This window comes from Montipora capricornis, chromosome 4, assembly GCF_036669925.1.
Source record: "Montipora capricornis isolate CH-2021 chromosome 4, ASM3666992v2, whole genome shotgun sequence".
In the NCBI taxonomy this organism is placed as follows: domain Eukaryota; kingdom Metazoa; phylum Cnidaria; class Anthozoa; order Scleractinia; family Acroporidae; genus Montipora; species Montipora capricornis.
The window spans coordinates 33,732,260-33,749,759 of NC_090886.1; the positions used below are offsets into that span (position 1 = coordinate 33,732,260).

Here is a 17,500-nt window from a genome sequence, read left to right on the forward strand (position 1 = left end):
ACCTCTGGAATCCAGGGTACTCTTTTGTAGGTAAATAGTTACTAAGTAATGTGTAATTGCTCTGTGTATTTCATAATGGCTTCTTGTTTGTTTGTTTTTTTTTTTAGATCTGTAATGTTTATACCGTTCTTTTTGTTCTTAAATAATCAGCCAGCCATAATTGTAGTGTATTGTCTTTGTAATAATAATTATTGTCTTTGTAATTTGCAATTGAAGTTTAAAATAAAATAATAATCAATCCAGTGTATTCTTACCATTCTCGTCATGAAGATTGTCAATGTCCACATAAGAAAGAGCATTTGTAAACTGGCTCACTGACTCCCAAAGAATTCTATGGGTTCTAGAATAATATTACAATAGCAAAGTCGTGAACTCTAAAGCCAAGCGCATGACAGCCAACACGTTTTCCCTAGTTTCATGTTCATAAGGTTTGGAGAGTTTCCCAGACTGCTGCCCTTAGATGTTTGGGTTCACCTTGTCACAATATTACTGCATTGTATCACATTATCAATATTTTATCAAAATCAACAAACTGCCCGAAAAAGGTTGTTTGCTATAGTTCTGCCATGTTTCAGGGAAAAAACTAAACTTTATCAGAAATTAGCAGTATCTGCCATGGTTTCAATGAAAGCTACCTACTGTTAACAGCCTTCTATGGCCCTTACTGCTGGTTACAAATCTGACGCAAACAGTACAAAAATGAACTATAGTGAAACAACTTAAATCCTCAGAAATACATGTATCAGAAGATCGTTAAAAGAGCTCAAACCTAGAAAATGATTTTTTCCCCTGACTAGGCTGAATACCTGATTGAATATGTTTAGAAATTCTTTCATTACTTATTTTCTGTTAGTTATGAGTAGATAAACAACTTTTCAGCACTTTGGAATGCTATTTAATTCAAAAGACTGTCCAACTTTGCATCATGTGGTAGCATGCCCCAGAAACAGTAGTTCACTAAACTTCAAAGAGCAAACTACACGTACATGTACAAACTTTGCAAATGCATCAAGGCTCACAAATATAGTAGCCATTGAATGGGAACAAAATTTACAAATAAAAGACTAAAAATAAAGACTGAGATAATGACATTGATTAATTAACAAAAAAAAAAAGGACAATGGCACAAAGTGAGGACTAAACAAACAAACTTGCCGATGTTCTCTCTGTACAACCCTGGAGAAGTGCCAGGCCCTTCTTGGTGGTCAGACCAGGTTACTAGACAATGACCAGCCACCTACATGTACTTGAAATCCACTTGAAACCCCTAAATGTAAGTACCTAATGGATGAAGCCTGCCACAGATCTGCATGATGAGTCATCCAGTCTGCAAACACCTTGACAGCTGGTAAAAACTGTCTCAGTGGTACACTCAAGCCATCTTGAGTGTTTCTTGCTTCAAAGTCTATACTCTGCAATAGACTACAGCAGCTCTTCGATAACAAAATGAACATTTCAATGGCAAGATTTAGGGCTTGGTCTTGAGGAGTACCCACTCTCACGTACTGTTCATCCGAGTCTACAAATGAAGGACCATGAGTAAAAACATCAAATATAGCACACATTGTAAACGGAACCCCCATTCACTCCAACAAAAGGTAACTTAAGGACGGTGCCTACTATTGTTATTGCGCATATGTTCTGTGCATCTCCAGATACTTGGTTTCCCTATAGTTAGTGCTTACTAATGCAGGAATATTTTTGCGTGGCTTAAAACTATGTGGAGAAAGCCAAACTTAGCAAGTGCTCTTGGTATCCAAAAAGAAAATCAGGGGTAACCATGCATTTTTCAGAGATACATGTAGTTAAGCTTCAAATTGGAAAGGAATGTCATACATTGCTTTGTATTTTATAGCTTTTTACAAATATTGTTGATTAATTATATTTGAAAAATGCGTGGTTATCTCCAATTTTCTTTTGGGATTTCAATAACACTTGTTAAGATATGCTTTCCTCCCATACTCACACAACTGCGCAAAAATATCTTTGAATTAGTAGGCACCGTCCTTAAACCACAAGACAATGTTTACAAATTAGTGATACATCTACTCACAGTTTAACTTAGCGTTCACAATCATGTCAAATCCTTCAAATTCAAACTCAGAGAGCATGCATTTAGGCCCAGGCTTGCTTGGTCACGTATTTAAGCTATTGCACAAACTTTTTCTTATCATTTTGTCTTTTAGTGCAGTCTCTGTGGGCAACGAAGTTTCTGTGAATGTAAATTTCAACTTTTACTGCACTCAATTGAAGCCTTATCTTGTTCAGCGTTCGGTAAGCTTGAAGTTTTGTAAGTCATTTCTTCTAAGTTTATCCATACATGTAAATGGGAGTATTTTTTCTAATTTCAGATACCACCGTTAAGGTGCGTGGCTTTTGCATTTTTGTTTGTTAGGTGAATCAATTTCAAAGAGATATTAAAGGGGCTAGGTCACGCAATTTTAGGCAATTTCAGCACTGATCGAATGGTCATAGAATTAACTAAAATATCGAAATAACTGTTCAAAACTATTCTTGGATTTCACATGACGTCACGGCCGCCATGTTGGTGTCCCCAAACAATGAAATGGCGGCCATGTTGGTGTCGCAATCCGATCCTCTGGGAATTGAAAGTTATTATTATGCTAACGTCTTCTTTTGTTTTCGTTGAAAAACATGGCTGTTGATCACGTGAGTGAAAACCAACAATAGAAGAACTCTAACAAAACACAGGGAAGCCAAGAATGGACATTGATGGACAAAACTGGAGAGGATTGAAATGGATGAATTTGGGTAAATTTGAAAAACGTTGGTCCACCTTTTTTCAAATTTATATCAGTCTATATCAAAATGTCATTTACAAAGTTGGAAAATCATTCTTAGTTGTTATGTGGCGGTGATTTTGCAAATGAAACACTCTTGTTCTGCCAATTTGACGTTTAGAGCTCATAATTAAGGAAATTAAACAAAATTACCTAAAATAGCATGACCTAGCCCCTTTAAATAATGTACAGTAAAAGTACAGTGCATTTGTTACAGCGTAGTTCTAGTCAATAAAAACTTTAAGAAGTTTTATTTTATTCTTAGGCAGGAAGTTTAGCTTTTTTACTTCCTAATAATATATTTTGTTCAGAGAAGTACCGTATTTCCTCAAATAATAGCTGTCCCTCGATTAATCGCCTCCCTCGAATGATTTCCACCCCCCCCCCCCCACTCTTTGACCGAAATATTTAAAATAATTGCCTCCCTCGAATAATCGCCCCCCCCCCTCCCACTCCTCCTCCCCACGCTCCCCCTCCCCACTGATCCAGTTAAAGTCCTCTGATCCAGTTTAAGTCATCATTGATGATTCAGGCTCTGACACCAAAGATATTGACATTGAACATTGATTACCGTAACCAACGAAACAAATTTGAAATACTAAAAACCCCATGTTCGGTTTATATTTGATGTGATTATTTTTTTTTATTTCATGGTATAATAAAACAAAATATTTAAGGCACGACTTTCTGTGAGAAATATTTGAAATAATCACCTCCCTCGAATAATCGCCCCCTTTTGGTGCGAAAAAAGAAATAATCGCCCCCAGGTATTATTCGAGGAAATACGGTATGTACCGTATATTGTAAAAGTACTTAGGGTGGCTGAACACAGTTTTCCCGCAGACACTGGTATTCTTTAAAGGCCAGCATGGATTTGAAAAAAAAGGCAAAACAAATACTGTATGACGACCTTGGAGAGAAATTTTTTTTTTTCCTTCTTGCAGTGGTCCTGGAAAAGCAGTGTACATTCACTTTCATTTGTAAACATCACATGCGCATTTACTCAGAAATTTGACACCAACCACTGTTGGCTGTTTTACCAAACTTCTTGCAAACCCATCATTAGATTTTGCAGAAATTTGGAATTAAAATAGTTCCAACTACAAATGGGTAGTCTATCCAAAAAAAATCAGAAATTTAACAAACAAAAATTTTGGAAAAGTAAAAAATGTCTATCAGCAAATTATGAAAAATTTGTTCTATTGAAATTCTGTGATAACAGCTGTTAATTTCTATCATTTTATACTATGCAAATGCTGCAAAAAACTAACGAGTGAATTTGTATAAATGAGGAATAATAAACTTTTACATTTTGTTGTCTAACTTATTTTAATATTTGGACCAAAACTGGGGTGCATAATATACATGGGTATACACTGTACAATTGTCTGGTAAATAGACTATTTTCTAGAACTACCATTTCTGGCAAAGCTTCCAGAAATGATTCTTTCCGGGATTATTATTATCAACATCACAAAAGTCTAATATCCTAGTGAACATTTAAAATTCAACAGTGAATGTGCATTTACCTTGTGATGCTGTGTTGCTTATAGCAAAAATGTTGATGGCTGTCATTTGAAGCAGGTTGGATCTACTGATAACTGGACTCTCAGCTGGATAATCTAACAGGGTATGGAACTCACCCAGTAACTGGTACTGCAATGTTGGCAATCTCTCCATGCTGAGGAAATGGATAAAAAGAATCAACTAAATTAGTTACCATGAAGTGAGAGGGGACCATTACAACAAGACTTACTAGAAGAAAATTTGTTTTCTAGGGGCACTTTCCATTTGACAGGGCTGACCAGCCAGACCATGCATTTAGAAGGACTAACTCTACAACGCCTTCAAATTAACACACTTTGAGGATGATATATACTACTCCAGAAGAATGCGAAGGATTATCATGCAAGTGTTCAAATTGTTGCATTTACTTTCAATTGCAAACATAATTTACTTCAATTTATCGCAAAAAGCAGCCAATTTCTCTGAATGAAGGCCAACGCTTCTTAGCCCACGCCTTTTGTCGGCTGTCGGTACTTATTAAAACCACTGCCACTTCACTGTTACTCCCAAGTGTATTTGCCAGAAATGAGAAAGACAAAAAAAACTTGCAATGAACAATCTTGCAGAACATAACGAGGTAGTCAGTAGTACCAGGGGAAAAATTAATGATTACCGGTACCAGCAAAAAGAACACCAAAGAAAAACAGAATAGCTGGCTTGAAGTGCAACAAAAAAAGATGAATGAAAATGAAGACTAAATCTGAATAATGCAAAAAATTGACCAAACTTTCAACAGATGGTTTGGTCACCAGTTGGTTAACCAATGTGGCTTTCATAAACAAGGGGACGCTGAAGTTTAATCAGCATTTTAATAATTCTTCTTTGCTGTCAATCACACATTGATGTAATTGGCAAAATTCACTCAAATTTGCAAATTCCCATATTTAACGGTCCTCCAACTACTGCCACAATAGTTTGTTGGTAGAAAAACAAAACCACTAATAAAATTTCAATTCATGAAAGGTGCAAGAAAACAATAATTAAAAAACCTCTACTTGCCCAATTCTTGAATACAGCAGACCATGAGCACAGAGAAAATGAAGAACAAACTTCTTGTTCACCTTCAAACATCAAAAATAGTCCAAAATTAATGAAAGTTTGAACAGCGTTTTTCGTTGCATGAACAGACGTCATTTAAATTCTTCAACATAAACCTATGCATCACATGTTTTAATAATTATCTACCATAAAAAACAAAAAGGATTGAAGTGTCTGGTGGTGACAGACCAGAACTGTACAATAATACATAAAATTAACCCATCAACTCCTAGGAGTGAGACTCAATACATTTACTCTGTCTAATGCCATGCAATTTTACTTGTCAGAGGCAGTTGAGGAGTCAAATAATCATCATAACGGATTTATCAAGCTGGTAGATTAGTCTTTCAGTGCTTCCAAGGAGCTCTTCAACTTAACGGTTTTCCTTTCATTTATTTTTTCAGTCTGGATTGTCAGTGTACACCATCTAAGGTCATACATGTACAGTGTACATGAAGGGGACCACAGGCTAGAGGGATGACAATGACAATCAGTGAGTCAACCCACCCCCCTGCAGTATTTTGATATCAAACAGTGGTTACATATAATTCAATTTCAATTTTATGTAGCTGTGCTCCTAACACTTTTGGGATTGTTCCAAGCTCACCAAAGACAATACACTGTAGATATTACTACTGCAGTAGTCACCTTCCACAAAGTCCGCACCTCAAACTCTTGTCACTTTTACCCTACTTGATCTCCAACCTCCAATCTTGCATAATAATTTATTGCAATTATATCAATTACCTGGCAATGCCTTTCACCCTCCAATAACAATACAAGGTCATGTCTCCTATGTTCAACGATTGCTATCATTATCATCATTGTGTTGATATAGTTAAATAAAATTTAACATAGTTAACGACTAGGAGCTAGTCTGGTCAGTAGTGTTTTGCAGGCGGTTGTTAGTGTCTTGGCCGTCTGGTAGCGTTGTTCAGCGTTTTGGTGCGTTCTGTAGCGTTTGTTATAGTTACATGGTTCACGACCGGGAGCTAGTCCGGTCAGTAGCGTTTTGCAGGCGTTTGTTAGCGTTGTTATGCGTTTTTGTAGCGTTTGCAGCACTCTTTAGGTTGGGGGAGCCCTGGGGCTGACATGGTTCAGCGGTATTCCTGCGTAGTGCATGCATTGTCCAATGTGCTTGCTGCGTGTTTGTTGCTCTGGTGGCGTGGCGTTGTGAGTGGGTTTAGGAGTTTAGTGGTTCGTGGCGTTCCCTCCCGCTCCCCCCCTTTCTTTTTTTTTGTGCTCTTTTTTTTTTGTGTGTTATTATTACTATTATTATTATTATTATTATTATTCCACTGAGCTATCTGGCTCAAGTGTGACAGGTGCCTGAGGGGGGCCTGGCGCGGGGGGCTCGTGGCTCGGTTGCGGGTTGAGCAGGCCAGTCGGGTGTTCTAGCGCCTTGGGGATGTGACTGCGGTTGCAGCCCCCAGGCTTCCTGGGCACCTACCCTCCACTGGCGACGTGGGCGTTAATTATTGTTGTCAAGCTTCCCTCTCCCATTTTTGTATGTTAATCTGCTTGGCTATTTTTTCCTCTAAAATGGACTGAATTGCCACTGCTTCGGCAATGGCAGGATGCTAGGCTTTCCCAAGATACTCAGTTCCCCTCCCCTCCCTTCCCTTCCTTTCCCCTCCCCTCCCACCACTGATTTGGCAATTACTGGTAGTTGTGAAAAGCTCTTAGAGAAGCATACCTCTTGCAATGATATTTTGGGTAATTCCTTTGAAGGCTCTCCTGAATGTTCTTCATTCACAGAACCTGAAGCAGGTTCACCCCGTGAATTAACCTCAAGCACTTTATCATGGTCTGTCAGCATAACCCTGCGAAAAGCTCCATGACGAACAAAGATCCAAACTTCTTGCCTAATCAAGAAATAATTAATGCAGGACACTTTCTAAGAAGGCATCCATCACACAGGGTCTACAAGTATTACATTTTGAAATTGTACTAAACAGATTATTATTACAGCCTGTACCTACAATGGGTCCAATGCGTCCTAGGGCATTTGAGGTGTGAATGGGTTAAGAACCCCAACTGGCAGGATGCAACCAATACAAAGTGTGGTAGAGTCGAATCAGGGACAACATCCATCCCATGGGTTAGAATGGGATATGAACCCGCATCAAACGCATGCAAACCCAACACCCTAACCACTGGACCACGCTGCCTCTTAATAAGTGTGATGGTGCTGGTTGGTGGCAGCTTGCAGGGCTGATTCCCGCTCACATTAGGTTGCTATGGCTGTGCCTGGTATTTTTGCAGGGCCCCCACTCACCTTTGATGGCACTAGCTCTCAAGCTCTATTGGCAATGAGTTTAATTAAATTGATCCTACATACTTGAAACAGACTGCTTTCAATAAGTAGCAAAGGCTGACGAAAAGTGTCAGCTACTTCACTCAGAGAAGTTGGAGTCTTTTTTACCCTAACTTGAAGTCATAAACCCATTGACTCCCAGGGGTTCCCCATTGACGAGTAAAATCACCTGGCGTTAGACAGTCAGAGTAAAAATAATTAATACTAAGTATGGCCGGTTTAGGCTGGTTTAGGGGTGAAAGGGTTAAAGACAGAACTGATTCTTTCAAACCTAAGATGAAAATTCATTTTGACAATGACAACAGAAAGGTTACTCTACTCTACTCAAACCAGCTGCCAAATTCTATTGAAACCCCTGATCAAACGAAGAGTTCACTAGATGATTCTGGGACCATGTATGCGAAGAACTTGGCAAGATTACAAAAAAAAAACCCTCTAGAGGACAAGCTTTCTGTTTTCATAGTGGAGATTTGTACTTCTGCTTCGTAAATTTATCTACAGTAGTATAAAGACGGGGACAAGGAGCCTTCACTTCTAAGAATCAGCTGTGTTAGACTGAAGCAGCTTACCTCCCATAATTATTTTTGAGTTCTGAAATGACCCCAACACCTTTTGCTGTATCACCAAACAAAGGGCGTCCTCTTCCTCGTCCAACAGGAACCCTTCCTTTCATCTGATGGCTCTTTTGTTCTGACTGAGACTTCTGTTTATCTTCAGTCATTTGAGTTCTCTCAGCCTACAAACATATTTGACAAGATCACTTCAATGTAAACTTTATTTTTTATGGGGAAAGCTTTAAGGCTGTTATCATTCTTTAGGGGGCTTTTTCTCTTGCCTTACTCAAGTTTTGGATTGGTCACAGTAGTGGTAAATTTATTTGCACAAATGTTATGTATAACACAAGAACAAAATTATGGACATGTGAGCAGAGATCATTGTGATGTCAATTTGAGAGTGTCAAGCAGAGTAACAGGTAATATTTTTTGCAAAAATAAGAAGAAAATAGGACATCCTATTATAAGGCCCCATACAAAAAAGGAACCCCAGGAGACTCTGAAAGCTTCCAATGTGCACTGTTCGTTCTCAAAAGGACATGGCTTGAAAAAGAGATGACTTGGTTTACTGCTGGATAAAAGTGACAGCAAGCAAAAGCGAGCCAAGCAAAAACTGATGCATCTGAATCACAGTTGTGAAGCAATATAATAAAATTGTAATGTGTAAGTATTATTGGCAACAGAGTAATTTTATTGCTTAGTACCACTGATACTCCAGTGCTTGACTTTCAGGAAAAAACCTAGAGGCCAGCTGGCCCCTAAGTTTTCAGATTTGGTCGCCACCTCAAGTATTGTAGTTGGCAAAAAGTTTTGGCCCTTCGGGCTTCATACATTTCTACAAAAGGTAAAATGCAAGCGAGGCCGGGCCGAAAATCGGAGCGTGTAAAGCACCCTTGACAGCCAGAGATGGGTAAGAATAGTTCCAAATTTTAAATGCTAGATAATTTGACTTGAAAATAAATTGGACAAAAAGTTAATGTACATCAATCATAACATTGCTAACAAATTCGATCGTGACCAAGCCGACTCTTCCAGACATTGTAATATGATATCTACGTTGTGTACTCGATGTTTTTAATTCTCAAACCCTCTCAACATGCAAATGGACTCAATGGGCCCAAAGGTGTTCACTTGAAAAACTTGCGAGCCTTTGTTCTTATGTTACTTTTAAATCTCTGCATTAATTTATTCACTGTGCCTTGAGAATTCAATGGTATAACGATGACGCCGAAACGTATAAAACTTAAAAGTTTTATATTCGCTTGTTTACACATTTAAAGAATTTCCAATTTTTGTGCCAGCGGTACAATTTTCTAAAGTTTTATTATCACGATTCATCATGAACAACAATTTCATTTCTTTCACAGTATTTCTAAGAATTACAGTTGTCAATGGAACAGGGACTACAGCACATATGTAAGCTGGAAAGCAATTCTAATACCAAGTAATGCACTAGTCAATTGAAACCACGCCCCCACCCCCATCCCCCCTCCCCTGGGATGAAGCAGGGGATGGAACATTTGTACAGTGTTACATTTTAAATTTTCCCCTGCCCCTCGGGTGAAACTTGAGTGTTACAATCCCCACTGCCATGGCCCCAGTGTGTAACTAGAAGTTTTTGCTAAGTTCATATTAAAAATGATTGTTTTGCATCCCTGACAAACATAATACATGTAGCTGCCAAGGTTTTCATCACATCATTGCAATTACTAGTAGAATCATTGAGTATACCTTTGCTGAGAGCACAGAATCAGGGAAAGCAGCCAGGAGGGGATGCCAAGAAATGTTAGTTAAGGTCAGGTGACAAATGCCCTCACCTTAGCTGAATTCTTGCATTTTAAATTACTTACAAGTATAATAATCACTTACGTTGAACATTATATTTTTTGCACCAAACCTCATTCCCCTTGCTAGTTGTTGAGTGCAGTTATTGGCCAAATATTGTACCTTAATTACTTACTGATTTCTCAAACCAATTTTCTTTCCCAATCAAGATGGAAACTGAAATATTAAAATATTTACCATCACAGGCACCCAACAATTTGTTTTGGTAGAAAGTCTGGAATGTTTTTCGATGCTGTGACCCAGTCACACTCTGTCCACTAATTTATACAAACTGTTACTGTCCCTGCCCCCATGGAGAAATGCGCAGGTACAAAAACGTAATACCACGGCCACGTCCCCGATACTCCCCTGCAGCGTCCCGGGGGCGGGGGGCCATGGTTTCAATTGACTTAGGTGCATAAACACAAGGCATACCGGTGTACAAGAGAGTATGCAGTCATTGCATTTGATAGCTTGTTTACACATTTTAAAGTTGTAAAGGCTTTTTCTATGTTCAAAATCTATTATGCATATGCATACTTTCCAAATAAAATTAATAGTTTTTAGAAAAATCTTGGATGTCACTTCCGGAATGAAGTTCATGAAAGATGTAGATTTCAATTTGCATTTCCTAAAGGATACATAAGGCTACATGTGTTAAAGCATGAAGTAATAATTAGTCTGCTATTGGACATCCACTGCACTGATTAGATGCATATAAAAAAATTAATAATAATTTTAATACTAATAATAATATGATAAAAATATCTTAGTGACCAGGCTGGCGACTGAATGAAAAACATTAGTCGCCAGTGAATAAAATCCAGTCACACTGGTGACCTCAGCGGTCGCAACATCGAGCACTGTACTCAACCTCCCACCAAAGAAAAACAAAAAAATAGGGAACATACATGTACATGTAGGAGAGACTAACAAAAATCGGAAAAAATATGAAAGACTACTGTATTTTGGTACCTACAACGGTTCACTTCTTGCCAGCATTTTCAAATCAACTTAATTCTCACTCCAGGGAAAAGATAAAAGGTTGAAGTTGCTAACTTAAAGGTGCAGAAATTTCAGTCAATGCACAAAGGATTCATAAGAAAAGCAACAATAATAATCATCAAAATAATGATAATGAATATTTTTAAATTCATGCAGCAAATTACATGTACGTAAAGAAGCTTGAAATCTAATTCTACATCATTCATTACCTAATGGAAATTACTACATACTAAAACAGTGGATAGCATTGAACACGCATGCTGATTAACTACTCAAACTCCGGATATCCTTTGCTATTAACCTCTGAGCAATTCAGGCGGAATTTGCGCCCAGAAATATTGTAATCTTGGCAGGAATAAATGAGTTAAAACATCTTTTTGTGTTATATTATCTCACTGTTTTATACTAAAACAACTATTCATTTCAGTGTCGGTGGCTAGTGGTGGATATTTACCTTGCCGCTTTGTGGCTCAGTATATATCCACCACTAGCCACCTCCATTTCAGTGAATAGTTGCTATAAAATATCACATCATGATGATCGCAAGGTGTCCACTCACTCACCTTGTTCTGAATGTCATGAAAAATAGAAGTGAGTTTCTCTCTCGCAGTTAAGATGGGATTGCTTGCTGTCAAGCTCCTTATGTAATAGTACACAGAGTCCAGTTTACGATTGGCCAGCACAGCAATCACTCCTAGTTGGTTGTACGGCTTTCCATTCTTTGGAGCCAATTTATTAGCTTTGAGATACCAAGATCTAATTGAAGCCCAGTTATTGTTTGCGTGGAACTGTCCTTGATACCTTTCAATATCTCCAAGACAGATTAGTATGTGATGACAACTCAACAAGGCAAGCTTAGCCTGAAATAAATTTAAATTGAATTTTTCATAATTAATAATAACTGCATCACTTCTATGGCACATTTAATTTCCTACAGTATGTGGATATACATGTATACTAAAATGCACTAATTACTACAATGGGCAGTGGCAAGGAATCCTCCAAATCAAACATAACATGGTGAAAATGCAAACTTGAAGAAGGTAACCAGATAGCTTTTACAAAGTCTTGGGAGACTTGAATTTGAAACCAGCAAAGAAAAATACATTATTTTGGTGGTAAGAAGGGAAAATGACCCCAGAGCATTAAAGCCACTGCCCTAACCACTGGGCTAATTGCCAGCCTCAACCTTAACCCTTTAACGCCCAAGATCAAAAAGTATATTCTCCTGACTAGTACAATAGATTTCTTTGTTGGCTACTCAAGAGAATTTTTTTTTTTTTTAACAAAATAATATCTAATACCTTATAATAACCCTCATTCTCAATTTATGGTCTACTTGACACTATTTAGAAATTTTGAGGAGAATTTACATACTGATTATTACTGGGAGTCAGGGGGTAAGCCCTTTCACCCTGGAGGAGTTCCCCATTAACAAGTAATAATTTTCGTAGATGACATGCCCACAGATTGGAGCATATAGTGATAATATATATAATACAGGGCTCGAAATTGAGACCAATACAGTTGCATTTAGAACTGAATTATTCCCATTTGCAACTAAAATACCAGGAGGAGTCACAAATTTGCAACTTCTTCTCACCTCCCTTCACTATTACTAAATAAAAGGGTTAGCTGTTGCAACTTCGCTGCTACTTTCGCAAAAAAGAAATTGAAAAACAGTTTGCTTCTTGTTGTGAATTGAACTGTTTCCAATCTGAAAATGTGGGGCAAAATTGTAGTGGTATTTAGCCGCAAATTGTTACAGTGTACATGCACGTGCACTGTAGAGGGCCATTTCCTAAAAACTCTGCCATTTCAGTGCTTTCTTTAAACACGTATTTAAGGCTCGTACTTTGTTTTGCTAAACTGCATGCAACACAATACAGTACAATTTCCCCTGATTACATTTCATACACTTTGCAACTAAATTTTAATATCTTGCCATAAAATTTCATCTGGAATTTCTTTTGTATTAAGAACAATGATAATAATATAATATCATCATCATCATCTGTTGTGGTTCAAATTTCTTTTTGGTTTAAAAATTTCAACCATAACATATCCACATTATTATAAAGAATGTTATCACTCTTATTTTGTACTGTATTTACCTTTTTTCCCAGGTTTTCAGCTTTTCTTGGTTGGTTGACCACATCTTGAATGGAGAATTCATATCCCTTCTGTAATAAATCCAATAGGTTTTTATAAAACTTCTCAGCACTTGCAAGAAAGTCCTTCAAACAGTCACTGATTTCATCAGGAGAGAGCACTTGCGTTTGGTCAGCATAGCCCAAAAAGAGCTTTCTGTATTTCCGCATTGTTTCAATAATTTTATAAAACCCATTTCTCCAAAGGTTTTGATCAACGTCCTGATGAATGGCAAAGGATAAATCAAGCATCATAATCCCTTTGTATGCCTCCTGAATTTCTTTGCTGAGAGAGTTAATTTTCTCAAAAGCAGCCTTGTCAAGTATGTCTCTAGATAGCAAGCTATTCAACGATGTTTCTTTTGGCAAAACAATTTTCAGAAGTTTTTGAGCTCTTTGTAGATGCAATGACTTCACCTTCTTTTCAACTTTAGCATGGGAATTGCCAGTATATCCTAATTTACTATCTTTACATGTGTTCTCTGTATTTTCATATCCAGAACAGTTTTCAGTGTGAGCATCAGCCACGCTAATTTTTTCCACTGTGCTTAAATTGTCATTTATAATTGTAGGTTCACTTGATTGAAAATCACTCTCTTCATTTTTAATATTGCTTTCCTCATCTTTTCTCTGTACAGTAAGGGCATTGTAATTGTCAGCCCTGTTCAAGTATCTCTCATGGGTGCTTTCATTCAGCATATCCCTCTCAGCGGATTCATTCCCATTTAAAAGTTCTCTGTCTTCAAGTTTTTCATTAAAATCAAAGCCTTGAGGTAATTTGATAATACCCCTTGGTTTGCTAAATTCTTGTTTTGGTTCCTCAAAAGCACCATCAGAGGAATTAGAAAACTTCAAAACTCCCCCAGTTCGAGCTCTCAGATCCAAATCGTACTCTTCCTGGCCTGTTTCATCCTTACTGAGTTCGTTGTGTTCTAAAAAACTCTTCCCATGCTTATTTTCGCTGGGTTTTTGCTTATTGCTTTTGTTGACCTTGGTAACTGCATTATTGCCAGAATGAACTGCTTTGACATTTTCTTTGCCATTTGCCAACTTTCCCCTGTGTTTCGACTCAGACGACTTGTGCTTCTTGGCATGATCTTTCGTCACTTTTTCTTCACCTTTCGCGATTTTTTTCCTATCACCGTCGTCTCTCCCTTTGTCTTTTTTCTCTGAATTCGAACTCTCGCTGGCGTCAGGTGAATCACTCTTGTCAACTTGATTCGCCGCTTTAGGATCCTTTTCCTTCGTTTTTTCGTGATGCTTTTTCTTTGAATGCTTTCTTTCTCTCTTCTTATCTATTTCATCTGCATAAGCTACCAGTTCGTCGTACGTAATCCGCAAAAAAAGCGGCGAGACTTTGCCGCCTGAAGAAGCCGCCATATTGGAGGATGCTGGTAACCAGGAACCAGGCTGACGCGGAGATCCTTTCATTTTCGCGCCCACTCCACTTGAAGTCACTGGAGCGAAGGAACTGTTTTTCAAAGAATCCTTTTACTTTGTTCGTAAAAATGATAAATCTCCAATCGTCCATTTGTCTTGATTATAACAGTTCAAAGGAATATCTTTGCTCTTCGTTGGCTATTCATCATATTTCGACGTCTCTACTGGCTCTATTGCCTTTAGCAAGCTAATCTGGCAATGGACGGTCAGTACAGGGAAGCTCATGGCATTGACAGCGAGATAAATAAACAAAATGAAAACAAATAACTAAATAAAACACGTAAAATTACAATCGACAACACATTAAATTTTTACAAATACTTGAATGGAACACAGCAACGGAATCAGCACATACGGAAACAGGAGACAAAGCGTTCCAAGTGGGAACAGTTCTTACGAAAAAATAATACTTGTGCGCGTTAATGGCAGATGAGTAACACTAGAACTGGAATGGGTGCTGTGCACGACCTCGGGTCAAAGAGAGACAGTGCACCTCGCTAGGTCGTTTGGGAAAGATATCCGTACATTTCCTGTCTTTATCTTTAAACACATTGTCAAATCGGTGATCTTCCTACCGTACGTGTCTCAAGATCTTGCTAACCCAAGTTCGATAACATTGTATTAAGCCTACTGGAACGACAGTAATCGTTGCAAACAAAGCGCGCCGCACGACGCTGAACGGATTCAACACAGATAATGTCTTTTTGTGTATATGGACTCCAAGCGAGGGAGCCGTACTAGCATACAGGGTGGACCAGGGACAAATAGGCCCGTTCCTTGACAACAGCGTAACAAGGGGAGAAGTTCCTTTGGAGTACGCCTAAGATCTTATTCACTTTCTTTTTCACCTCCACAGCCTGCTTTGTCCAATTGAGGGAATTAGTGATGTAGACCCCTAAGTATTTCTGGAACGTAACTCCCACTAGGGAAGTGTTACACAGCGTGTACGGCAATGACGATGGCTGACGCTTAAGGGTGATGGACATGATATAGCATTTACTAGGGGCGAAGTTTTAGAGCGGTTTTTCAATTGAGTGTCGAAAGTAATTAGTGAATTGCTTTGGTTTTGCAATTACTTCACTCAGTGATTGGTTCAAAGTTCTCTCGCCACTTTTTCAACCAATCACAACGGAAACCAAAACCAATCGTGGCTCGGTCGTGCATATTTTCCCGCGCTTTGTGTCGCCTACGTGTAATTACTTCGAGTTTCCATTGGTTGACTGGATTGTCTCCGTCCTTTTTTATTGGCCAAAGTAGTTACTTTGGTTTTGGTTTTACGACACTCGATTGAAACTCGCTCTATATAGTGTCTTCTCTAACAACAATCTTTTAACCTTAGCCTCTCCCCGGGTTCTTTTTCTGATCTTTGGAAAAAGGTTAAAGTATCGCCTCTATTTAATGATGGTTCTCTATTTGACCGCTCTAATTATCGACCCATTTCTGTTCTTGATATTCTCTCTAAGATTCTTGAACGCCATGGCGTCCACAGTGGACGAAGAAAAAAGGAATTTTAGTCGAAATCACGGAAAAATTACATTGAGAGCTTCGTCAGAGCCTAGCTAAGGCATCTGGGTGGTTTTTTTGTTTTATGGCAAAACATGGAAATCGTAAAAGATATTCATGTTAAAACTGATTAAGAAGGTGAGCTTCTGATTCTGTTGCGTAAACATCATTACATGTCATTAACATCGCATCTATAACTTCGGGCGTTAACTTGTTTTCGACTCTCAATATAGAGGTTTTGCACGGCAGCCATGTTGCATGACAGGAACAAAAGATTCTTTTTCCTATGGGAACAAATGTTCTTTCTAATGCAAAACATTTTCATTGTTCCTACTTTTTGCGTAGAATAACGTTTTAGAATGATATTCTGGTCTCTGAAATGATACCTTTTGATTAGGAGGCAAAAAATTCATTACTTTTGGCGACGCGTAAGCTTACAGTAGGTTATCATTTACACGCGCCCCTCAACGACTTTTTTCATATTTCGAAAGTAAAATTTAGATGGACGTCAATCAAATGTTTCCACGACGATACTCCTGTTCTCATGGGGGCAGTTGAATTCGTCATGGAAACATTTGAATGCCGTCCAACTAAATTTTATTTTCGAATATGAAAAAATGTCGTTGAGGGCTGCGTGTTACTGATAACCGCTGTAATACGTTATCACGTTTGCCTGCATTCCTTTCATCAAATAGCTAAACACAATCATAAAATATTCGCGGAAAGTCGGTTTTTCTGAAATTTGAAAGGGTGAATGCTTAACAGTGGAGAATGGATCTTGTAATGAATGAAAATCCCTGTGTTTTGCACGACAATAATGCGACTGTTGTTTTGTGAGTACCCTGGTCCCAGAGATTTATCTTGAGCCGCGAGAGAACCGCGAAGCGTTGAAGACGAGTCCCAAGGCGACGAGAAGAGAAAAACCACTGGTTACCTTGGACTTGAATCTCACTTTCATGTAGACGCCAGCTGTCAAACGCGTCAAATTGATAATTACAAAAGGGACCAATGGCAACTTAGCTATCACGCGTTCCCTCGATATTACCAATCAAACGAACCAATCACATTAATTTGCGTGTTTCTAAAAATATCAACCAATCCGAACCTGAGGGTAAGATCCTGACCCTGGCGTCTGCATGAAAGTGAGATTCAAGTCCAAGGTAACCAGAGGTTTTTCTCTTCTCGCCGCTTCGCGACTCGACTTCGCTTCTCCGCGGCACAAGAAAAACCTCTGGGACCGGGATATTCGTGAGTGATGTGATGTTTATCTTTGTCCTTGTTATGCAAACTTTAACAGGCACA

General features: G+C 38.4%; 1 protein-coding gene across 1 annotated transcript in view; it reads right to left on the reverse strand.

Moving 5' to 3' along the window:
- The window catches only part of LOC138045973 (telomerase-binding protein EST1A-like), a 29,733-nt gene extending 15,084 nt beyond the window's left edge, over nt 1-14,649 (reverse strand). Inside the window, exons 1-8 of the mRNA XM_068892627.1 lie at nt 13,220-14,649; nt 11,669-11,965; nt 8,292-8,458; nt 7,102-7,270; nt 5,367-5,428; nt 4,331-4,482; nt 1,282-1,519; nt 255-340 (exon numbers count right to left, since the gene is read on the reverse strand). Coding sequence (XP_068748728.1) covers nt 255-340; nt 1,282-1,519; nt 4,331-4,482; nt 5,367-5,428; nt 7,102-7,270; nt 8,292-8,458; nt 11,669-11,965; nt 13,220-14,635 — 2,587 coding nt within the window. The 5' untranslated portion in view covers nt 14,636-14,649. The remainder of the gene's footprint in view (nt 1-254; nt 341-1,281; nt 1,520-4,330; nt 4,483-5,366; nt 5,429-7,101; nt 7,271-8,291; nt 8,459-11,668; nt 11,966-13,219) is intronic.
- Nucleotides 14,650-17,500: the final 2,851 nt, after the last annotated feature.